This window comes from Hipposideros armiger, unplaced genomic scaffold (assembly GCF_001890085.2).
Source record: "Hipposideros armiger isolate ML-2016 unplaced genomic scaffold, ASM189008v1 scaffold_19, whole genome shotgun sequence".
In the NCBI taxonomy this organism is placed as follows: Eukaryota; Metazoa; Chordata; class Mammalia; order Chiroptera; family Hipposideridae; genus Hipposideros; species Hipposideros armiger.
In genome coordinates, this window is record NW_017731369.1 from 4,655,617 (window position 1) to 4,680,195 (window position 24,579).

The 24,579-nt window shown below is 49.0% G+C and overlaps 1 protein-coding gene across 5 annotated transcripts in view; it reads left to right on the forward strand.

The window, feature by feature from the left end:
- Positions 1 to 3,208: 3,208 nt before the first annotated feature.
- The window catches only part of WFDC1 (WAP four-disulfide core domain 1), a 28,302-nt gene continuing 6,931 nt past the window's right edge, over positions 3,209 to 24,579 (forward strand). The window contains exons 1-7 of one of the 5 annotated variants that reach the window (XM_019634598.1): positions 3,209 to 3,647; positions 5,348 to 5,526; positions 7,220 to 7,410; positions 18,547 to 18,730; positions 22,503 to 22,586; positions 22,917 to 22,985; positions 23,602 to 23,742. In XM_019634598.1, the coding sequence (XP_019490143.1) occupies positions 5,451 to 5,526; positions 7,220 to 7,410; positions 18,547 to 18,730; positions 22,503 to 22,586; positions 22,917 to 22,985; positions 23,602 to 23,742 (745 nt within the window). In that variant the 5' untranslated portion in view covers positions 3,209 to 3,647; positions 5,348 to 5,450. The remainder of the gene's footprint in view (positions 3,648 to 5,347; positions 5,527 to 7,219; positions 7,411 to 18,546; positions 18,731 to 22,502; positions 22,587 to 22,916; positions 22,986 to 23,601; positions 23,743 to 24,579) is intronic. The other 4 variants (XM_019634592.1, XM_019634604.1, XM_019634612.1 and 1 more) reach the window with 4 other exon arrangements.

The window sequence follows — 24,579 nt, forward strand, 5'->3', positions numbered from 1 at the left end:
CCTATGTAAAATTCCTAGTGCAGGGGGCAGCCGGTTAGCTCAGGTGGTTAGAGCGCAGTGCTCATAACACCAAGGTTGCCAGTTCAATTCCCACATGGGCCACTGAGGTGCGCCCTCCACAACGTTTTTAAATGTTCAGTTCAGTGGCATTTAGTATATTCACAGAGTTGTGCAACCACCACTATTGTCTAGTTCTAGAATATTTTCATCACCCCCAAAGGAAACCTCGTACTCATTAGCAGTCATTCCCCTTTCCCTTACTCCCCTGAAACCTCTCATCTACTTTCTGTCTCTATGGATTTGCCCGCCCTGGACTTTTCCTGTGTGTCTGATGTTTTTGAGGTTCATCCATGTTGTGGCATGAGTTCGTTTTTCATTCCTTTTTATTGCCTGAATAATATTCCTTCTCATGGCTCAACCAGAATCTGTTGATCTGTTCATCTGTTGATGGACATTTGGGTGTTTCCACTTTGGGGCTATTGTAAATAGTGCTGCTGTGAACATTTGACTACACATTTTTAATTAAGCACGTGTTTTCAATTTTTTTGGTGGCTACCTAGGAGTGAAATTGCTGGGTCATGTGGTAATTCTATAAATATTTGAGGAGCTGCCTGAATGTTTTCCACAGAGGAGGTCCCATTATACATTCCTACCGGCAGTGCACATGGGTTCGATTTTTTTCACATCCTCACCAAGCCTTGTTATTTTCTGGGTTATTTTTGTTTGTTGGTTTTAATTCTAGCCACTCTAGTGGGTTGGAGGTGCTATCTCATTGGGGTTTTAATTTGCATTTCTGTAACGACTGTGATGTTGAGCATCTTTTCACATGCTTGTTGATCATCTGTATATCTTCTTGAAATGCCTATTCAAGTCTTTTGCCCATTTTTAAATTGAGCTGCTTGTCTTTTTGTTGTTGAGCTGCACGAATTCTTTAATATTCTGCCCTTTTAATTTTTTTTTTAGATTTTTTTTAAATTGGGGAATTGGGGGGATGGGAACAGTGCTGGGGAATTGGGGGAAGGGGAACAGACAAGTTGCTGTCGTTTTTTGTTCTTCAGTCTAGTTGTGGAGGACGTTGCTTCACTGGCCCAAGTTGGCACCATCATTGCGCTCTTCCCGGGCAAGGCAGATCAGTCGCCGGCTTCTGGACAGCCGCTCACCACGGCTGCTGGCCGCTCACGCTGGCTGCTGGCTACACATGGCAGCCCATGGCAACCCACTGCCACAGGGGCTGCAGCCTCCGCCGTCGCCAGTGACTCACGGCTGCCCAGCTCTAGGTTGAGCTGTTGTTCACCATCTTAGCTGTGGAGGGCAGTGTCACTGGCCCTCATGTGGGATCCGAACAGGGGCCCTCTGGCGTCCCAAGCCAGTTCTTAACCATCGCGCCACTCGGCCGGCCCTGCCCTTTTAATTTTTTACACCTCTTTATTTTGATGTAATTCAAAGTGAGAAATATCGTGAAAACACTCCAGAAAGCTTTGATACACTCTTTACCCAAATCCACCAATGGGTTATCTTTCGCCTTACTTGCTCATTGCCTGTTCTGTTTTGAATGGCAGTTCTTTCTAACTATTACAATGTCTTCAGAACTGGGTATTGGAGTTATGTTGGTGATATTAATGATAAGTCACACTTGCACCCCAGTGTGAGCTCAGTAACCCTGTGATCAAGGGGCTGCTGTAGTCTCCACTTTACTGACGAGGAGCGGAGACCTTGGGAAGATATTAATTCCCTACCATCACCCACACGAAGGAATGGAACTTAGACTCCCCAGCCCTTAACCTCGGGTTCATGCTTCCCGGCAGAGTTTATGCCAGTCTGATGGTTTTGCTCTTTTCTTTTAACTCGTGTGTGTGTGTGTGTGTGTGTGTGTGTGTGTGTGTGTTATAATATACATACAGAAAAGTGCATGTAACATAGATGGACAGCTTAACAATAACTACCAACATCCTGATTCCACTCTATTTTACTATAAGATGGTCAGCTCTATGACTGTAATGCAGGCATTCTCAACTGGGGGACAATTTTGCCCTTGACTGTGGAACATATGGTAATATCTGGAGAGGTTTTTTTCTTTGTCACAACTGGTGGGGTAGGCATGTGGGAGAACACTACTGGCATCTAGTGGGTAGAGACCATGGGTGCTTCTAAACATCCTATAGTGAACAGGATGCCCCACAACGGAGGGTGATCCAGCCCCAAGTGTCAAGGGGGCTGAGGAGAAGCCCTTGGGTACAGCATGCTGGCAGAGAGGAGCTTGGTGTATTTCCAGCCCCTAGGATGCTGTCTAGCACAGGTGTGGCTGTGAGGTGACAACACTGCAGGTACAGGTGCTGCTGCAGATGCTTGTGTCAGTCCAACCAGGTCAGGGGACTTGGTGCCAGGCAGTAGGTGACTCTAGGGTCACTGGCTGGCATTAGGAAGGTCTAGCAAAGTCATCTGAGTAAGAGCTCTGGTGGGGCAAGTCGGAGCATCCATTTAGCCATTCAGTGAATGTCACTGAGCTCCTACTATGTGCCAGGTGCATAACAGGTGAGAAAGAAAAAAACCAAAAACAATGAAGAGTGCTTACCATCTATTGGGAGAGATAGGCATTGTCAGAAAAAAATGTCACTCCCGCCGCCGTGTTGTGTGGATCCTATCCAGTGGAAGTGCACGGGGCCATGAAAGCCTGGTCTAGGCGAAATGAGCTGATTTGGAGAACAGGGAATGTTTCTGGGAGGAAGGGGCTGGCTGTTTTGCTGAGAGCTGAGATGTGAGGAAGCCTTCACAAGTTCACTCAGCAAAGAAAACGGGGAACAGTGCCAGCGAGAGGGAACAGGATATGCAGAGGTCTCATGGCAAAGGGTGCATGGTGAGTGTGCGCATGGGTGAGGCCAGCATGCTGCAGCAGGGAGAGGGAGCTGGGGAGATATGAGGCCCGGAGGTGGGGGTGGGAGTGGGGGCTGGGGGAGAAGCCAAATTTGTTACAGCTCCTGGCCCTGGATGCGCATTAGAATCAGCTGGGGAACTTTGCAAACAACTGAGTCTGATTTCATTGATCTGGGTTCTGATTCATTCCATCAGATTTATGTGCTCTGGTGTGGATGTTGTTGAAACTCCTCCTAAAAGTGGTGCTAACAGTGCAGCCTGGTTGAGAGAGACTGGGCTGGCCTGCAAGGCCTGCGGGGCTGGTATTTTTATCTTTGTCCTAACAGGGCCCAGGCAAGGTTTTCAGCTTGAGAGGTGGGACAGGGAGGGCTTTCACCATCAGATTTGCTTTGGGGGAATAAAACGAAAACAAGTGGCCCTAGTGCAAACATTACGTTAGGGGTGGGTCCAGGTCCTGGGGAAAATAAAACAAGATAAGCCCAGTAAAGGTCTGGCCCCGCTACTAAAAAGGAGCTGAGTCTGCTGACGGGTCCGACTTCAGCTGGGAGAAGGCGATCGAGAGCCAAGCCAATCTTCAAACCTGACTTTTCAACCCATTGGCCAGAGCTGAGGCGTCAGTTTCCTGGGGAATTGGCCTGGACTGGTCACTGGTCACTGTCAGGCAGGGAGGAGGCCAGCAGGCTCGTTGGAGTTCGGAGTTGGAGAGAGAAGCTGGGAGTTCCCTGGTCGGGAAGACATCAACTGTGAGTTAAGGGGGAGACGGACACGGAGTGGAGGTCAGTGACAGGATGGCGGGGTGAAGTGAGGTCAGGGTCTGGCTCTCCAAGAACTAGGCGGCGCAGGGGACATCTGTTTTCATTCACAGCCTGGAGCAGAGCTTGGCTGTGAGGTTCTTAAGGCTGATTGTGCAATTCAAGGCCCTTTTCCATCAGCCCACCCTGCTGTTGCAGAAGACGCAACAAGGAGGGAGCTGCAGAGAACGGGCACCTCCTCTGTGTCTTGTAGGCTTATTTATGCTATCCCCTGAATCCCCCTGGCTTCCTAGCTCAGAGAGGGCAAAGGCTTGCCTGAGGTCACACAGCAGTATTTGGACCCACAGCTGTCTTTTCCTCCAGGCCCAGCAGGCACACGGCCCAGGGCTCACAAGACTTTTAGGGGCCCAGCAAAGTGTTTTAATTTCTCTTAAAATCCGAAGAAAAAAATTGAATCAAACTTGTATTATTTTTGTCTTTTTATCAATGAAGCTAGAATATTGGGTTGTCGGAAAAGTCATGACGCATTTTTGCAACGAAAAACAGAAAAAACACGTTATGACTTTTCCGACAACTCAATAGATCATTTAAAAATATTTTTAATGTTTTATAATAGACACAGGGGTCCAGGATGGCAAAAGTGCCCAGGGCCTGTAAAAAATGTTGCTGTTTGGATGGTGGCACCACCAAGCCACCTAAGTAAGGCCCAAACCTAAGCTTAGCTGGCCTGCCTCCTTCTTACCACCCCAACCCCTCCCCCAGTGGTGTATTCTAACCTGGCCTGTTGGGAGCTAAAGCCCCTTCTCTTTCCAGCCTCATCTTTTGGTTCTCAGGCCACGGTCGCCTCCCCAGGGAGACCTCTGCTGTCCCCTCTAAGTCACCTCCCCCCTTACATGTCCTTGCTGCAGCTCAGCTGTCCTGTGGACATGTGGTATTATGGCCGTGAGCACATGCTCTGAAAGCGTAATGTCTGTGTTTGAATCCTGGCTCTGCCCATTATCGGCTGTGTATGGCTGGGCAGGTTGTTTATCTCTCTGACCCTCAGTTTCCCTGTCTGTGAAATGGGAATAGTAAGAGTACCTACCTAACAGTTTTGATAGATTATGTAAATAAATAGTTTTCAGGCACTCTGCTGTTAATCTCTCCGAGACTCAGTTTCCTTATCTCTAAAATGGAAATGATGACAGTGCTTAACTAGCAGACTTGTGATAGATTAAATGAGTAAATATTTTTAAAACACTCGAAACCATGTCTGGCACCCAAAAGTGTTTATTATAATAAAAACACTGTTTGATTAATATCTGACTCCTCCACTTGGCAGTAAACCCCATAGGTACAGGGGCGGAGCCTGGTTTTACTCTCTCTGGTATCTCCAGGCCTGGCACATAGTAGGCACTCAAATGTTTGAATGAATGAATGAATGAACTCGGCTCCTCCTTATTTTGCTGATATGTTTCTTTCTGCTGGAAGTCACTCATACTATATAGTATGAAGTGTGAATTAATGTGCCACCCTGTCCCCCTTTCCTAGAGCTCTGCTCTGATCACCATGGAAGAAAATGTTTTGCCTCCTAGGGAAGGAACATGAAGCCTCAGTGATGGGGGCGGGGGGTTTATCAGGAGTAAACAGGCAGGATTTCTTCCTAGACCCTATGTCTGTGTGCCATGTCCTTTGCTCCTTAGAGTGAGACCCCTAAACACGTGTGCCCTTTATATTTTTCAAAGAGACACTTTCCTCCCTTTTCGGAGGGCAGGAAGCCTTCGGCAGGCAGCAGCTGTCAGGCCCCAGCAGGCAAGCCTCACCAGCAGGACCCTCAGAGCTGAGGAAATGAAAGCCCTCGGCAGCTTCAAGGCTTTTCCAGAGGAAACCTCGCCCACAGATCTACAGGAAGCCACATTCACAGGTTGGTAAGTCCCAGGAGGACAGCCCACGAAGCTTGGGATCAAGTCCAGGTCACTAGAGCTCAGATAAACTAGAAGGACCTCTGCCACTTGGAACATAAAGTTCTGAGGCTTGGCAGGAACCTGGGAGGAGTTGCCAGCCCTGAAATCATGCGGGGGGGGGGGGGCAGGCCCTGGCTGCCCTCTTGGTCCCCACTGGGAGCGCCCAGGCTGGCTGTCAGGTCAGACCCTGCCTGTCCCTGATCAAAAGAAAACTGCTGCTTTCCCTAGGAAATTTGTTCCAGGTTAATTTCTCTCCTTGGAGACGTTTCTCCTTCCACATGAAACCTGCAGTGCTGCAGTGTTCCTGGAGAAGTCACCCTCGCTGTCCTAAAGACTTTGAAGGGTCATTTTTATAAGTTAATATTTGCAAGAAATTAACTGACGGGTCACAGCTTCGCACCCTGGGTCCCTCTGCTCCAAATACTGCTTTGGAACTGATATCTCAATTGAAGAACATCTATTGAGCACCTACTGTGTGCCAAGCCCCATGCCATGTAGTGAGGAAAGCACTTTGGAGCGCTGATGCAGGCCAGGCCCTGTGCAAGGAGTGGGGGTACAGGCAGTAAGAGGGGTGCAGATACTTGACTTTGCAGAGCCAACACCCCACTTCAGGCGTATGGGCTCCCTACTGCCACTGTAACAAATGATCACAAACTTAGTGTCCCAGAGGAAAGAACTGAGGGGCAGCAAGCAGAAGCAGCTTTCTCAGCATCACACAGAGAGAGGCTGAGCTGGGACTTGGCTCAGGTGCATCTGAACCTGGAGGTTGGGTCCCTTCCTCTTCACCCAGTGGGGTGTCGCAGCAGTCACATGGGCCTGGGGTCGAGCCCTAGCTCTGCTACCTGCTGCCTGACATCAGGCAAGTAGTGTAGCTCTGTCTCCCCATCTGTGAAATGGGCATCACAACAGTATACCTGTGTTGGGGTTGCTGAGAACAGGTGACAGAATTCCAAGTTTGTGAAATATTGACCCCTATATAAAACATACACACGCTGACATTTATAGCACACTTATGATGTATGTGAAACGCTTCACATGCACAATTTCATTGAACTCTCTCGAGAAATACACAACGTGACTAACTGCCCACATGCCCACATTAGAGAGGAGTAGCAGGGTTTAAGGGCGTGAGTCATCGCCCCACAGCCACGCACTCAGCCAGTCCTCCTTCAGCCACGTCTTCCAAAGAAGCTTTTATGGACAGAGTTCCTCAGCCTAGCTGAAAACTTGGATGAGGTAGCAGCTGGAATCCCCACCCATCCCGCTGTACTGGTCCCCCTGTGTGCCCACCCCCACCCGGCCCCCAGCCTCCCAGCCCTGAAGCCAGCGCACCTCCTCAAGGAGAGACTGCCTCAGCCTTCGAGGAAGTGCTCATCATCCTAGTGTGACCGGGCCACTCCCAGCCACGTCTCCAAGCAAGACTGGGAGCCCCCTCTTCCTGCCGCCCGCCGCTACCATCTGAACTGCCTAGTTGGAGTCTCTGGGGCCAGATGTTATAGGGCAAGCTAAAAATAACCATGCAGGCTGGCCACCATCAGGGTGGGGGCTGGGGTGGGGGCATGTGCTAGGCGTGGACACATGATCCCAGGGACCCAGCTGAGTGGAGCTAAGACAGTCTGGCAGACGGTGCACACTTCTGCTCCTCACTCATAGGACCCGCACGGCGAGAGGGCTCCTCTTCTCTGAACATCTGGAAAGAAATGCCTTCTACCAGCTGCAGGATGGTTAGCGGAGGAAGGAATGTCCTCTGGACTCTCTGCTTTCTGCTGCTTCTCCTCGAAGTCAGTTCTGCCAAGAATATCTGGAAACGGGCATCGCACATGAGGCTGGCTGAGAAGTCCCACGTAAGTGCTGGGGTGGGGAGGCTGGGAGGAGATGGGCAATCCCCAGATACTGGGTGTACATTCTGTAAGTGCTCCCTTATATGCAGGCAGGGCAGGCTTCTTTCTTTATCTGCATGTGTCAAAGTCGGGTGGTAGACGGATGGAACTCATGCTCTCAAAAGGCTCTTTTCCTGGAATGTGCAAGGGGACTGTGACATGCTTTTGCTTGCCAAAGTATGCTTTCTCCTGACAAACAGCACCTGAGTCCAAAGACTTAAAAACTGAGTGTTGTGTCTCAGCAATCAATAACCAAATGTTTATGCGATATGATTATATATTCCCGTGGTCATTTACTCATTTAGTAAACATTTAGCAGAAACTCCTCTTAACCAGGCACTGTGTGAGGTTCTGAGTCCAAGATGGAGACACCAGCTCCCACCCTCAAGGATGAGATGTTTGAGTGGGGGAGGCAGTCAGGTGACAGGTGATGGCAGTACAAAGGAATGGCATGACAAAGCATGCACCCTGGAGCCAGGCTCTGCTGCTCACCCGCTGTGTGACTTGGGCTAACTTGTTTGGTGTCTCTGAGCACCAGTGATCTCATATACTCATCTGAAAAAGACAGACTGATGCATTCCTTTCAGCAAATGTGTTTGATCGCCACTGTTTATCAGGCACCATTCTAGTCTGTGGGGATACAGACATCAGATACCTGCCTTGGAGAATTCATGTTACTGTAGGAGAGGCAAAGAATAAGGGAGAAATTAAAAGAAAACATAATGTGTTTGGCAACAAGTGCTGAGGGGAGACAAAAAGCAGGAAAGGGACTAGGAGACAGGGTGGGAGTGGGGAAGAGGGTGAAATTTTAAGTCCCCCCACCCCTCAGGGAGCACAGAGGCACAGAAGAGTCAAGGAGATAACACCAGCACTCTCAGCATATATGTAAGCATTAAGTGACTCACTATGCATAAAACACTTAATGCATAGCAAGTGGTCTGTACATCGGGGGACTGATTTATTTATAATTATAAAAGTAATTAATTTATTTAATTAAATAGCTGTGATATGGGTTGGTGCTTGTCTCTCCAAGTGGAACATAAGTTGCTCAGGGTGCAGCCGGTTCTGTCTCATTCAACGTAGTGTTCTTGCTGCATTGGCAGGTGCCTGGGATTAAGTTAGCACCCAGCACATTCTTGTAGGGAAATTATAAGCAAATGCAATGGAAGCACAGACAAATGTATGCAGCTCTGCCCCAGGAGAGCCAGGAAGGGTTTTTCCAGGGTTGGGGGTATTCAACCTGGGGCTTTGAAGGATGAATAGGAGTTTGCCAGGTAGTGATGTGGGCGAGGGAGCTGTTTAATGAACCCAGGCTTGGTTGGGTGCATAAAACTGTATTGAGGCTAATCTCAGCCTCCAGGGCTCACATTCTACAGGTCAGGCAGGAGGCCACTGCTTGTGAAAAAGAGTAATAGTGAGTGAAATGATGGTAGGTATTTGGAAGTAGTCACAGAAGCCTTCCTGGGGGAGACAATACCTGGCCAGATCTTGAAGAACTATTAAGAATTAGGAAGAGGAAGAACATTCCTGGGGAAAGACTCAGTGTGGGCTGAGGCATAGAAGCAGAAACAATGCATGTGAGGGCTCCTGAGAGGGCAGTCTTTGCTATGGTAGAGGGCTTCTCAGGTTTGAATGCTTCGTGCTCTTTGCTGGCCCAACACGTCAATTTAGTTCTCCCAGGTAATTTAGCACTTTGGTTCCAGGACCAGATTTTCAATACATCATCTGGTCTTATCCCTATTTTGTCCTGGGGTGTAGTAGGAACAGACACTGTGACATCTCACTAGGAGGAATGGGAGGCTGGGGGTTGGGTTGGGGATGATGTGCAAGGGGGGTGGGGGGAGTCTCTTTAAAAACACAGGCCTGGGTGGGCTTCAGAAACCGAATTGCTTCCAGCCACCACTTGTCAGGTGCAAGTGTTTCAAATGTGCCCCTCGCTGGGTTGGAACTTTTCCCGGTTATCAACAGACAGCAAGCAGCATCCCTTCCCAGCACCTAGATATGGGAAGGGTTTGTGCCAAGAACCTGCCTCAGGGAAAGCCCCTGGGGAACGACAGGCTATTGACTTGTGGCTCAGAAAATAGGAAGACTGGGCAGGGAGGTGGCAGGCCCAGGAATTCATCTCAGCGTCTCTAATAAGCTATGCAGCCTTGGGCCACTCATTGTCCCTCACGGGTCCTCAGGTCATTCCTTACCTGAGAAATGAAGGCAAAGGACTAGATGCCCTGCAGGGCCCTTTCAATTCTGATTATAACTTCCAGGCAACTATCCAACAGGGAATTTAGGAGTGCTAGGCAGCTACCTCCACACACTAAGAGGTAAGACTTCCCCCATGCGGCCCCCACCCCAAGCTGAGTCAGGTCTTCAGCCTTAGCCCTGGACCCTTGGGTGCCGTGGGGCAGGTTAGGGTAGGGTGAGGCCAGGTGTCCGGTAGCATGCTGGAGCCAGGCTGGACCCACTCAGAGAGTTAAACACAGCCCTTACTATAAGTTAAACCATAGAAACTTATAATTATGTGATTTAGATGAGAAAGGAAAGAAGTGCTCCTTATTAGAAATGTATCACTTCCTACTGATTTTGCTACATCTCACTAGTCTTCTGCGCTTGACGTTACTTATGTCTCTGGTATCTGTATGATGGAAAATACCAGGTGTTGAGGCGCCATTGCACACCTCTTCCCACCTCCTCATCCCACGCCCTCCCATCTGTAGCTGGAAATCAGCCACAGTGGGAGTTTCAGCCCATGGACACTGGCACCTGTCTCAGGCTGCACCTAAGAGCGGCTTGTTACCCGGTACATGGCCGCCTGCTCCCTGTATCAGGCCCTTGCTTCTCACCTTCCCAGAGCCCCGTCCCTCTGCAGAGCGGGCAATGGGCCCCAGGGAATTTCCTGAATGAAGACTGTGTACGGTACAGCCCGGGGACTCACAAACAGTGCCAGAGAGGATGACGCTGCCTTCTACTCCCATGGGAGGCCCTCTGAGGGGCTTGTAAGGAGAAGGCTTCTCCTCTCTGAGCCTGTTGCCTGTCTGCAGTGTTGGAGTACCTTCTTTGCAGTCCAATGAAAAGACCACGGAGAGCCTTCAGCTCCGTGCCCGGCACAGAGCCACGTTCTCCACATGTGCACTATTCAAAACAAAATAAAAAGCAGAAGCAAATATTTATGAAGCTGGATAAGACAGAAGCAGAATGTTTGTAAATAGCCCAGTGGCCTTTTCGGGAAGAGCAGGGTCAGTTCTGCGGAGCTGGGGTTTGGGGTTTCTCTCTCCTGGCATTTGATGAAACTCATAAGGACAGTTTCCTGTGTGTCAGGCCAAGGGTTCGTCGCCATGCGTTAACTCTCAGGATCCTCTCAGCACATCTACCAGGTGAGGGGACCAGGTGGCCTGATGGTCCCGGTGTGTCGCTGTGGCTGGGCTATGGGTCTGTTTTGCCCCCTAAGCTCCCATCCAAGGCAGCTGGAAGTGGTTGCGCACTTTGCACCCCGCCCAGAAGTGCATGCCCAGCTGAGAGGACAGTGAGGGGCTGCAGCATCCAGCAGCAAGGGGGGACTCTTTGTCATGCATCTTGCCGACAGGACACCCCTTTGCCCTTAGCCAGCCCAGAGCTGCGTCTTTTGGTGATGAGCACAAAAGCCCTGCAGGACCAGGTAGCCTATATGATTCGCATTCCTCAGCCTCTCCAAGCTGATTCTCCTTCCCCTTGTTATTTCTGTGAGCTCAAGGGCCTTCTAACGCAGCTCTTATTTTTTGCAAAGTAGCAAGAGTAGAAGAGGCAGATGGCCTGGAGCTGTGCATACCCCTCTCCACTCTTATCATCCCCTGAGTTCCAACATCTACACCTTCTTCCAGTAAATGTTGGTGCCTGCCTGCCGGCAGGCTATCTCTGCCTACAAGAGCCCACTCAGCCACACGCAGGCCAGGCCAGGGTGCTCGGGGGTTCATACCATGGGAGCAAGTGGAGCACACAGCCCAGCTTTGGGCAGGACACCTCTGAAGAGCGTTCTACACAGTTTCTCAGAGCTTCCCCTTGGGTTTGAGCTCCAGGTGCTCGTGGCAGATACCTGCCCGTTAACACTCCCTGGATGGACCCCACCCTTTCTCACGTCCCCACCTGCTGGAGCTTCTAGAGATGTCTCCCAAATATACTCCCTGTACTAAAATCCTAGTCTCACATCTATGTTTGGGGTTTAATTTTTGTCCTCCTCAAAAGATACGTTCAAATTCTAATTCCTGTTATCTGTGAATGTGGCCATATTTGGAAATAGTAATTAGTTTAAATGACATATTAGAGTCAGGTGAGCCCTTATTCCAATATGGCAGGTGAGCTTATAAGAAGAGGAGAGATACAGAAACAGACACAAAGAGAGAAGGCCAAGTGAAGACGAAGGCAGAGGTTGGCGTGATAACGTCTACAAGCCAAGAAACGCCTGGCTTGTCGATTGCCAGGAGCTACCAAAAGTTAGGAGAAAAACGTGGAACAGATTCTTCCTCACAGCCTGCAGAAGGCCCCAACCTACTGGCACCTTGATTTCCGACTTCTGGCCTTCAAATCTTTGAAAGACTACATTTCTGTTAAGCCCCCCAGTGTGAGGGGCTTTGATAGGGCACCACAAGAGCACCCATGCCATCTGCTTCTGGGAACTAACATCGTCAGCTTCTGTTGCTTGCAACTGGCAACCTCGATGATAGACATTTCCCAGATGAGAAAGTCAAGGCCGTAGTGGGGAGTGAACTGCCCCACAACATTTGGCCAGAGACAGGTGAAGCTATCACTATACCCTCAGCGTCTTGGGGACTTTCCTGGCTCCTTGAGAGATGTCCTCCCTGTAGGATGCCATCATCAGGACCAAGAGGATGCCTTCATCTGGAGGAGCAGAGGCTGCTCAGTGAGTCCTGGCGTGTTCACAGCCAAAGCCCTGCCAGTCCTACCTGGAGGCTGGAGAGAGGGGAAGGAGATGCCAAAGTGAAGTGACCCAACTGTAGGCTTGGCCACATCCTAGCATCTAGCACAGAGCCTGACCTGCCACAGGCACCCAGAAACATTTTAAGAATAGGGGGATGAGCTGGCTGGATGCGCAAGTAGATGGAAGGAAGGAAAAGTAAATGGTGGGATTTGGGGGGTGACCTTGGGCAGGTCGCTTTCTCTTCTCTGGCTTCTCCATCTGAGGTTCCAGTCCTGAAATTAATTCCAGGTGGAAAAGAGCAAGGGAAGACGTATCCAGGGCCATGTGTGGTTATAACCTGGGAATGTGCATGCCGGAGGGAGGCAGGAAATCAGAGGGAAAATGTCCATGACTGTCCATAGCAGCACTAGTCACGACAGCCAAGAGCAGAAACAGCCCAAATGACCATAAGCTCAGAATGGATAAACAAAAATGGTTTATTCCCACAGTGGAATATTATTCAGCCATAAAACAGGGATGAAGTGTCAACACAGGTTACGGCATGGATGAACCCTGAAAACATCTTAGTCAGTGAAAGAAGCCAATCACAAAAGGCCATATACGGTGTGGTCTATTTGTATGAACGGTCCAGAATAGGCAAATTCATAGAGACAGAAAGTAGGTTAGTGGTTGCCAAGGGCTGGGGGAGGGAACAAGGGAGAAACTGCTTAATGAGAATACAATTTCTATTTGAGGATGATGTCAGTGTTTTAGAAATAGAGGTAGGGTTTGCACAATATTGTGAATTCAGTGCCCCTGCATTACACACTTAAAAATAGTTAAAATGGCAAAGTTTACATTACGTATATTTTATCACAATATAATGTAACAAAATTTGGTCATGCTTTGTCTTCCTGGCCTCCTCCTCGGAGGGCTCTTCCCCGAACACCCCGTTTTGAGTTCCCTTAAACATTTTAATAGCATCCCAACTTTTCCTTCATAGCATTTAGCTCCGTTACTATTATATGCATGACTTGTTTCTTTATTGTGGCTTGGTTTAGTTTTGTTTGTTTTTTTAAAAGATTTTATTGGGGAATTGTGGGAGGGGAACAACGCTGGGGAATCAGGGGAAGGGGAACAGACAAGTTGCTGTCCTTTTGTTCTTCAGTCTAGTTGTGGAGGATGTTGCTTCACTGGCCCATGTTGGTATCATCATTGCACTCTTCCTGACTGAGGCAGATCGGTCGCTGGCCACTGGACGGCTGCTCACGGCAGCTCTTGGCAGCTCACACCAGCTGCCGGCTGCTCACGCTGGCTGCTGGCCACTCACGGTAGCTTTACAGCAGCCCACTGCAGCAGGGGCTGCAGCCTGCGCCGTCACCGGCGACTCACAGCAGCCCAGCTCCAGGTCGAGCTGTTGTTCACCATCTTAGCTGTAGAGGGCAGCGTCACCGGCCCTCTTATGTGGGATCCGAACCGGTGCCTGCTGCTCAGAGCTGGCGTCCCAAGCCAGCTCTTAACCAATGTGCCACTCGGCCGGCCCTGGTTTAGTTTTTCATTAACTACTTTTGCAGGCGACAAAAGATGAAAACACAAAACAGCAATTCGTTTCTTTATCTGTGTGATGTTTTGCTTGGTGTTTGTCACTTGTCCTGGAGCTGAGGCACGTAAAGGCAAGGACAATGTCCTCTGGTTCAGCTCAGCTCTCCTTGTACCCAGCCCTGTGCCTGGCACATCGTTGCGAAGTGAAAGTGAACTGTGACTTAACCATTAAATGAATGAATACATTATATTAAAACCTTCCAGAACAGGATAGAAGGAATAGAAAGTTCTAAACTACGGTCGGGTGTAGAGCCGTGCTCAGTGCACACCAGTTGAAGGAGCTGTTGAGTTTGCAGACATGCACGGAGATGGGGTTATCCCCGGTGTAAGATCCTGGCTTTTGAGGACCTCTCAAAGGAAGTCCCATTAACCGTGCACCAAATGCTTCTCTCAGAGCCCAGTGCTAAGGTCCCAGGGCATCGGGAAGTGACATTCATCAATGCGCGCTGAACTCTAAAGCCCTGTGTTCCAGGGAGAGACATATTTTTAGATCTTTGACGTCCAAATTCCAGGGGAAGAGCAAGTAACGCTTAGAGGAAAATTGGCTTTCTTCCTGCACCGAGCAAACCCGTCCTGGGGCGCACTTTTATTGGTCTGGCCGTTAAGTTGCTGGAACATTCCAAAGAAGGGTAAAGCTCTCAGTAGCAGAATGAAGGGCGTGGGGAGGGCAGAGGGAGGGACGCGGGAAAATTGGAGGAACTCTGGAGGTTGGATTCTTTCTCCTTAAATGGAAATGGTTTCAATTTTTTTTCCTGATTATAAAAATGTTTACTGTAAAAAATTCAGACACTCTAGAAAGTTATACATAAGTAAAATTGATTTAAATTCTTCCTTCACAACATAAGCTCTGTTGTCATTTGCGGGGTGGGAGGGGGGTGTTGTGCTTACACTTTTTCATGAAGCAGTGATACCCTGCACACATTTTTTTCTTAATGGTATTTTATTCATAATGTTTTAACTTTTTCTTTTTGAGGTAAAATTCACATAACATAAAACTCACCATTTTAAAGTGTACAATTCAGTGGCATCTAGTACATTCACAACGTTGCAGGACCACCACCACTATCTAGTTCCACAACATTTCCATCGCCCCCAAAAAAGAAACCCCAGACCCATTAAACAGTCAGTCCCCACTCCCCTCTTCCAGCCCCTGGCAACCACCCATCTGCTTTCTGTCTCTGTGGATTTGTCCATCCGGGACATTTCATAGAATTGCAGCCATAGAGTATGGGGAATTGTGTCTGGCTTATTCTTACTGTTTTGTACCTCGTGTCTTTCATTGAACAATATACGGTGAATATGTTAATATGGAAGATCTGTGTCCTCTTTTCAAAGGTTTCTATGGTATTCTGAGGTTCAGGGCTGCCGTTATTTATTTATCCAGCCTCTTTTGTTTGGACGTCCAGGCTGTTTGCTTCAGTGGACTCCAGACTTGGATTTGCAGAACTGGGCTTCCCACTGAAGGAACTAGAACTGGCATTTCCCTAACCTGCTTCTTGAGTTTATCAGCGGCAGACTATCTCCCCGAGGAACGGAAAACAGCCACCAGGCCGATAACCTGAAAGGGGCTATTTTGAACAAGTAAGGCATGCAGCACTAGAAAGTTCCTGTCTGAGTTGCACCATGAATGTCTGTCCAGCAGCTGTTTGGAAACAGACTTGGCTATGCAATCCCTTAGTGGGAACGGAAAGAACAGATAGAATTCACAGGTCGCTCTGGAATTTTCATGAAGGATGTTGACAGTCTGGGGTGAGCTGCCTCATTCTCAGAGGGATTTGACCCGCCGTTGTTTTATTTTCATTTGAGTGGCAATGGAGGGGAGGACGGGCTGGAGCTGCAGAGAATGTAGGTGCTGGGGACACAGGTGGGAACAAAACCGAGCCCCTAACGAGAGCACATTGTAGGGGGAGAAAAACAATAAATCCATGCATTGGTCAAACACAGCACTCCCACAGTGATCAGAGGTTTGGAGCTACAGAAAGGCAGGAGCCAGGCAGGTATCCTGGGCAAGAGGCATTGCCCGTGCAGAGGCCCTGCAGTGGACCAGGCTGATTGTGTTCCAGGGACCTGGGTGAGGCCCAGGCGCTGGACAAGAATGAGCAAGGGGGAGAGTGGTGGGAGGGAGGTCAGAGATGTGGAGGGGGTGGGGGCAGCTTGGGCCTGGGGTCTGACCTTTAGGCCAAGAACTTTGGCCTTTAACCTTTAACTCTGGTGGGCTAAGAAGCCATTGGAGAGTGATCTATTTACTTCTTCGATAAAAGTCAGTTCTTTCTCAGAACTCTAGGAAACTTTAGGACCTTGTTTGGCTATCAGCAGGACATGAAATATTTTTCAAAACATTTAATCCTTTAATCTGGGCCCCTCAGGGAAATCAGTTCTTTATCGCCCTCCACCATCTGTTGCTTTGGCTGGCACCACCATAAATAACTCGGAAGATTTGACTTCTAAGGCTCTTATCTCTTTTGTTCTCTCCAAATCCTGAGAAACTGACATTTGAACTTTCCTCCTGGAGAGCAGCGGCACATCTAAAATTGATCTATACACCCCCTGATAGGGGGGCCATTAGGAAGTCACTGGACCCAGCGGCGTCGGAGGCGGGTGAAAAGTAGTTCACTTCTGATCTCCAGGTTCCATTAAATTTCATAAATGAGGCTTGATGTAAAAACAGGCTAGGTGGAAAAACCAACTGTCCCCTCTAGATCATGCTTGGGCATTCCTCATCCGCCTCCTAAGGAGGCCTGGGCAGCTGTCACATTCGATTAGGATTAAAATGGTGGGGCCCTACCATGGGTCCAGTGCTGTTAATTCTGAAGAAAATGAAGTAAGAGCTAATGGTGTAGGATTATGTCTCCTGCTCGCAGCTTTGAAATTATTCACGATGGCACTTGTAATTAGGGGGACCAGGCCGACCAGGGGATGGTGAAAAGGCTGAACCAGGAGTTAGAAGTTCCACACTCCAGTCTCCCCTTTGTTTAGGGGAAGAGCCACCAATCTCATGAAGCCTTTCTTTCCTTATCTGCCAAACATGGGCTTTGTGTTCATTTTTATTTTCCACAAATTTAATGACCTATATGAGGGAGAAAAGATGAATTCTCTGGGTGATGCTGGAGTGGGGGCCAAGCGCTCCACCCTTCGCAAGCTGCCTCCCTCCCCACTTGCTTACTGCTTTCTTCCCCCTCTTGCCCCTGTGAGTCCTTGGGAAGTAGTTTGAAAAGCACCGGTCCTTGAAATTGCACCAATTCCAAGACGCGCGTGTTGGGACCTGTTCTTGATGACCTGACGCCCCCTACAGGGCGTTGGGAGCAGCACATGGAGTTTGCAGACGGCTATAGCTGTGCGGGAAGGATGTTGCCGCGTCCTTAACCTTCCTCTTGCCTTTTTTTTTTTTTTACTAACGTGGCGTAAGTGTTTTTCCTGCCATTAAAAATTCTTCATAAGTACGTCTACAGTTTTTAAAATTTTTAATTGTCAGAGACCCAGACTGGGTTGCCTGATGTGACTAACTCTCCCAACCTCCCCTCTAACACGCTTATTTTATTGGTCACGTGCCTGTATGTCCTATATGTTAAGTACTGTATCTCATTAACTGTTTATTGAAACATAATACCGAAAAGCACACAAAAAATCTTGTGCCCAACTCTATGAATCTGCACAAAGTGAACCAGCACCCAGATCAAGAAACAAAACAGGACCAGCCTCCAGAGACCCCCATGCTGCCCCTGGTCACCACACACTAAGCTTCTCACACCAGACATCAGCTGTGCCTCTTTTTGAACTAAAAATATAAATGGAACCAGACTATGTGTTCTCTTGTGAGCTGGCTGCTGCTGCTTTTTTCCCCCTCAATATTATGTTTGTGAGATTTATCCAAGTTGTGTGAATTTATCCATTCTATGTGTGATTTGTAAATTCTCAAAGCTCTATATAAACATATTGATTATAAGATACATATGTATATATGCATGTTTTTGTAGACACACACATATACCCTGTTTATGTATCTGTATATATAAAACACATATGATATACAGAGGGTGCCAAAAAAAGTATACACATTTTAAGAAAGGAAAACTGTATTAAAATTGTAATACTCAATATATACTGATAACAAAAGATGTATACAAGTCACATTTGACTTCTGCAATTACAAGAGGTGCTCAAAGCGGTTACCATCAGCGTCCAGACACTTCTGGTTACGGCGAACTACTGCTTGAGCAACGTTGACCAAAGTTTCCATTTGTATACCTTATTTTGGCACCCCGGTATATAAGTATGTACGTCTATCCCTATCTATCTATATCTATCATCTACCTACCTATTTATTCAGGATAAAAGCTTAACAGCTAAGCCGTTCTCCATATTCATTTATTCTTTTTGCTGCTGATGGGTTTACAGACATTTCAGTTGGGGGCTACTACAAAGAGGAGAAACATCTGCTAATTCTCAGAGCATCCCTGTGAGGCTAGTTCTGCTGTGATGACGCGAGGAAGCGGAGGTTCAGAGAGGCCCAAGGACTTGATCGCCGCGCACACCTCCAAGCAGCGCTGGGATCCTAACGTGGGCCCTGCTGGCTGCGGCCGCTGGGCACCGCTGATGCCGCCCTCTTCCCGCAGGGCAAGGAGGCTGGCGGCTCCCAGCAACCCCGAGCAGACCGCTGCCCGCCGCCCCCGCACTTGCTGCCCCCCGACGCCTGCCAGGCGGCGCGCTGCCAGGCCGACTCCGAGTGCCCGCGGCACCGGCGATGCTGTTATAACGGCTGTGTGTATGCCTGCCTGGAGGCCGTGCCGCCCCCGCCAGGTAGGTGCCCGGGGCCCTGGGGAGATGGGGGCGGGGTGGGGCACCCAGGTGAACTGTCCGGAGGTCCCCGCTGGGAGAAACGCGGCTGGGCTTATACCTGGATCACCTGGGCAGTCCACATGTGAAACAGAGCATAGCCGCTCATTGAGTAAGCATCCAGCTAGATGTACTGAGCGCCGCTGTCCTCAGAGAGCTACAGTCCAAGAAACGTGCATTCCAGGGAAAATGCTCCCTCCTGTGAGGATGGGTGGGATCTCTTTTAAAAAAAAATTCAGATTTCCTGCATTTCTTAAAAATACTAAACCGCATTTCCTGGGCCACTGTCCGCTGGAGGCTCAGGTGCCCCTAGATGGCAGCTGGGTCCTCCAGTTCTCCACAGACCCCACCAGGCCTCCTTCACTCATTGATGGCTGGCCCTGGGGGCATTAGAGATAGAGACCTGGGACCTTCCCAGTCCACATAGGGTGTGCCCAGAGAGGAAGGGGTATGCAAACTCCTGGGCTTAAATCCACAGGCTGGCGGGTCACCTCCTTAGCTCTCCCCAACCTGTAAAACTGAAATGAGAATGTGCCGCTCGCCGCGGGGTCTGAAATTCCAAAGCGCTTGGGGCCCCATCAGGTTAGGAGCAGGTAATGAATAACATGTCCGTTGAATCTTAATGAAAATCCATTTGGGAGAAAGAGTTCTCAGGGACTCATCTTTGAAGAGTAGGAGTTTCAGATCCCTGTTAGAAGGTTTGGGAGGGGAGGGAAGGGAGTCCGTGGGGAACACTGAGGGGACATGGGCAGCTACCTCTCCCTGGGTGGAGAAAAGGTGCCCTTAAGTGGGTAGGATGGAGGCAGTCAAGTTTCCTCCATTCTCAGTTCTGCGTGGGGCTGAGCCTTAGACAATACCAGCCTGTTTGGGCTGCACCTTTTGGCTGCGGGTTCCGTGGGCCTTAATTATTACCACAGGTGGCTCTGAGAAGGCAGCTCCAGCCCCACTTCCCAAGGCCGAAGCAAAAATGGCCACACTTTGTTTCCTTTGGGGTGAGGTCACAGCGATGACAAGAAACTCAGCACCCTTAATGACGCTCATAATTACAGTCTACCATGTGTTTGAGGACTCCCTCTTGTCCATGGACTGAGTGGGGTGCTCAGGGCCAGGCTCACTCTTACAGAGCCCTTTATATGACAAAATGTCGCCCCCCGCTGGTGGGAGAAGCACATGAAGGTGCTTCCTTCTAGGTGAGTAAGTCAAAAAAAGGTGCCTCTTCCTTTGGACTGCAACAGGGCACAGGGATTCTGGCCTCCCTTGCCACCTAGGCAGGTTGCTTTTGAGCAGTGCACGAGCTGTACAACCGTCCATGACATTTCCGGTGGCCTTCCCGTACTTCATCTCATGTAATGCTCACACAGTCCCCAGTGGTGGAGAGACTGTTGTCAACTAAGAGAAGCTGAGTTGATCGCCTAACGTCACACAGCAGGCAGAGCTCGAGTTTCATGCCAGTTTTCTGACTGTGACGTGTACACCGCCTTAGGCCCTGAGTGCAGGGATGTGGGGCTCCTGTTCTGGCACCTGGGCCCATAGATGGGGTCCCTCACTGCCTGGAATATTTTCCCCCTAGACACCCACACATCTCCTTCCTCGTCTCCTTCAGATCTTTGTCCAGCGATGATCACTTTCTCAGGGAAGATTTCTCTCTCTAAATGGCCATTCCTTAACCCTCTACCCTGCTTAACTTTTCTTTACAGCCCAACCTGGAATATTGTGTTTTATTTTATATTTTCATTGACTGTTCCCCCCACCTGAAGGTCAGTCTCATAAGGAGAGTTTGGTCTGTTCATTCATTGCTGTATCCCCACCATCTAAAATAGTCTCTGGGCACCTAAAAGTTATTCAATGATTCAAGGATTCATAAGATAATTAAACGACTAGCTTTCACTGGCCAGAAGGAAGGGCTGTTAGTCATAATAACAATAATAATAGTAATATTGAACACACGGTTTCTCACCCTTGGCACGCTTGGATAATTCTAATTGGGGTGGGGGTGGAGGAGCTGACCTGTGCATTGTAGGATGTTGAGCAGCATTCCTGGCCTCCACCCACTAGATGCTAGTAGTACCCCCATCCCATAGTATGACAACCAAAAATATCTCTAGACTTTGCTAAATGCTAGGACAAAATTGCATCGCATTGAGAACCATGATCTAACATGATCAGATGCCTTGAACTGCACCAGGACCTGTTCAAACTAACTTATACACTTCATTGCAATCCACACAGTCCCGGGGGTGGAGAGACTGCTATCAAAGGCAGATCTTGATATAAAGACTGGTGTTCAGGGAGTTTCTTTACCAGGTGATCCCAGCAAGTCCTAGTGAGGGAACAGAGAGGTGAGATCCCGGGCCTCCAGGCCTTTAGGGGTCTGCAAATTGATGGGAGGCCTTGACCATGTTTTAGTATTACACAACGTATAGAAAAATGTGTACATTTCCCTGATGCTCAGAAGCCTTTCACCAATGCAGAGGAGAAGACAAATAGTGAATATTAATACATTTCCTATTTGGTAAAAGATAGCATTGAAAACATTTTCTATCATGTGGTCCGAGGTGGTGGGAAGAAGGAGGAAAGAACCAGGAGATTGGAAACAGTGGTTGCGGAACCTCTCGTTCAGAAATTGCAAACTGCTGGTTTGTTCCTCGGTTGTTCCAATTGCCATGCTGTGAGTGACCATCTCATGCTCTTTTAAAGAAAAAGCTAACCAGCATTTTAACCTACACCGATCTATGGACTTTCAAAGGCACTAGACATCACGTGAACTTCTTTATTTTTGTCATATTTCCGATTCAGACTAAAGCAGAGATCATAAACAAATATAATCCCAGACCAGTATTATTTGATCTCCAAAGTGCTTACAATGTTTTCAATTAGCTGCCAACATTTAAACACCAGAGGATTTACATTTGTTAAAATCCAGGTTTATAGTTTAAAACAAAAAAAATCACCTCTGGAGACACTGGGAATGGCTGGCCAGAGCTCACCAGCAGCTGACCCATTGAGTCAGGAACATTCTCCAGTTTGCCCTACCTCTTTGTCCCTACCTGGCCTGCTTTTCTCCTTTATGTTACCTGTCTGCCCCCTTGAGGCATTTGGGATTTCAACCCTTATTTTGGGTTTTTGAAGACCTTCCAGTCTACCAAGTTACTCTTCTGGTTAAAAATATATTGGTTATAGAACAGGCTGTGCTGCTGCAACAAAAAGACCCATAACCCGGGGGCCCAAGTTATTAGGCATTTATTTCTCCTTCAGTTAATAGGCCAGAGGTAGACAGATGGTCTACAGAAGGCAGGTGGCTCTGCTCCACAGTCATCCTGGGACCCTGGTTCTCTCCATCTTGTTGCTCCGCATGATCAAAGTGGCTCCCAGACTGCAAAAGGAGGGAGAGAGAGAGGCAGGGGAGCAAACAAGCATCAATGCAAAGGCAGGACCAGAAGTTACAGCATCACTTCTGCTCACATCCCATTGGCCAGAATTCACTCACATGGCCACGCCTAGTTGCCAGGGAGGCTGGGAAATGTAGTCTCCAGCTTGGCCACCCAATTCCCCGCCAAAACTCAGAGTCCCATTGCTAAAAGGAAGGGGCAAATGTATTCTGGAGGACCACAGTTGTTTCTCCTCCAGGGAGCCTCTGTGTTTCAAGATGAAATGTAGGCTGCCCCACTCCCAGAGGCTGGGGTGTTTCTCAGCTGCATGAGGAGGACCTCAATTTAACCGGGTATTGTTTGGTTAGTTCTAGATTGGCTGGTCCAGCCGAAACCTCGATGGCTTGGTGGCAACGGCTGGCTCCTGGACGGCCCTGAGGAGGTGTTGCAAGGTACCTGCAGGATGAAGCCCTGTCCTGACATCAGAGCCAGGATCCCTCCTTCTCAGGCTGCTACCAGAACACTGATAACAGGGGCTGCCTCTGCTCCAGCAGCCTGCCCAACCCCAAATGCTCAGCCCTCTTGGACCCTCCCCCACTCCAACACAGAAGGGTGACGGTGGGGCTCGGCCAGGCTCTCAGCCTCCCCAGGACAGTATAGGCTTCGACTCTCCCTGGGAATGGGGTCTCCTTCCTGGTGAAGAATTGAGAAGGAGGGGGTTGGGGGTTGGCTTTCAGATCCCTAAAATCATAATAAGGTGTTCTCTGCTTCCTAATGCTGAGGCCTTCTCCAGGGTGGGTGGAGAGCAGTTTCTGACAAGAACCACACACAGGCCCAGGGCCTAGAGAACGGTAGGGGTTCAAGTGTGTACACTTGCATGTGTGAGGCTGTGCTTGTGATTTTGCATGTTTTTGGGTGTGTGACTGTGTCATCTGTTAGGGTATGCAGCTTTGCAAGCAACTGTGTGACCGTGTATGTCTGAATATTTGTGCATCCGTGTTCGCGTAAATGTGTGTGACTATATGTGTGAGTGTGTGTGCAGGGTTTGTGTACGTGTGAACATGCGTGGGTGGTGCATATGTGTATTAGAATTTGCGGGATGGAGAAAATGTGTATGTGTGAAGTGTTGAGCATATGTGTGTCAGGATTTTTGTGTGTGAACATGTGTGTACACAAGTGACTAAATGCGAGCATATGTGTTTCAGGGCATGTAGGCGAACATGTATGTATGTATGTCACTATGCATGTGAGGGCATGTTTGGGATCATGTACTTTGGATTGTTGTGTGTGCATGTGTGTTTGTGCATGTGCATATGTGTGCATGCACACACATGACTGTGAGTGAGACCCAAGGCATAGCCTGGATCCTGGGGAGCACAGATGAGAGGTGGCCCCTCTGGATGACGTGCATTCACTGCCCCCATGGAGGGGCTGCCCCTGAGACCCTGGCATGCGTCCCTCCCACAGCAGAGGCCTGCAGCACCACAGAAGATGGGGCGGAGCCACTCCTCTGTCCCTCAGGCTATGAGTGCCACATCCTGAACCCAGGTGACATCACTAAGGGCATCCCCAACCATGGGCAGTGCGTCAAGCAGCGCCAGCAGGCAGGTGAGTGTGGGTGCACAAGCCCTCAACCCCACTCTCTCTGTAATCCCGCACAGGGGAGACCGGTTGCAGAGAAAACCACTGGCCTCTGATCATGGCTGAGAGCATCTCTCTTTCACCTACTGCGCCTGCCCTGCCCCTCCTGTCAAATCTTCCACCCTTTCCCCCTTCGCCTGCATGTCACACAGGCCTTTGAGTCTGCAGACTGGCTGCAAACCCCAGCTCTGCCACCTCCTAGATGTCTGACCTTGGTGTCAAGTGCTTCAATCTCTGAGCCTCAGGTTTCTCATCTGTAAAATGGGGCCACTTGATGTTGTTATGGGGATTAATTTAATTCAGATATGTAAAGGTCTCAGAGCAGAGGCAAGCGATAATAGTTGCTCAGAAAACATCAGATGTTTTATATCCATCTATATATCCATTATTTGCATTGTCTGAGAACTCTAACTTCTAGCAGGACCATTCAATGTCACTTAATCAGTCTTTGTCTTTGGGGATGGAGACAATAAATAGATGAGTGAGGGGCACGAATAGCATCATTTTAGTTTGCATAATTTTTCCAAGGAAAGCAAGGACAACAGAGTAAGGACAGCAGGCGATACCTAAAACCTGCCTGTGCTTCATGCAAGGTGTAAGGTCGAGAGGTTTGGTGTGGATTTTGGTGTGTGGCAAGTGAAGAATCTGGAACTTCAGGGAGATGTCGGGTAGCCTTATCAAAGATGAGCTCATTGGAACTTTGAGTCCACACACTCCAGGGCTCGCATCCCCACTTCTGCATCTCTGAGTCCTAAGAGCTGAGGACAGACTGCACCCTCAGTCAAGATTAAGGATAATTACAGT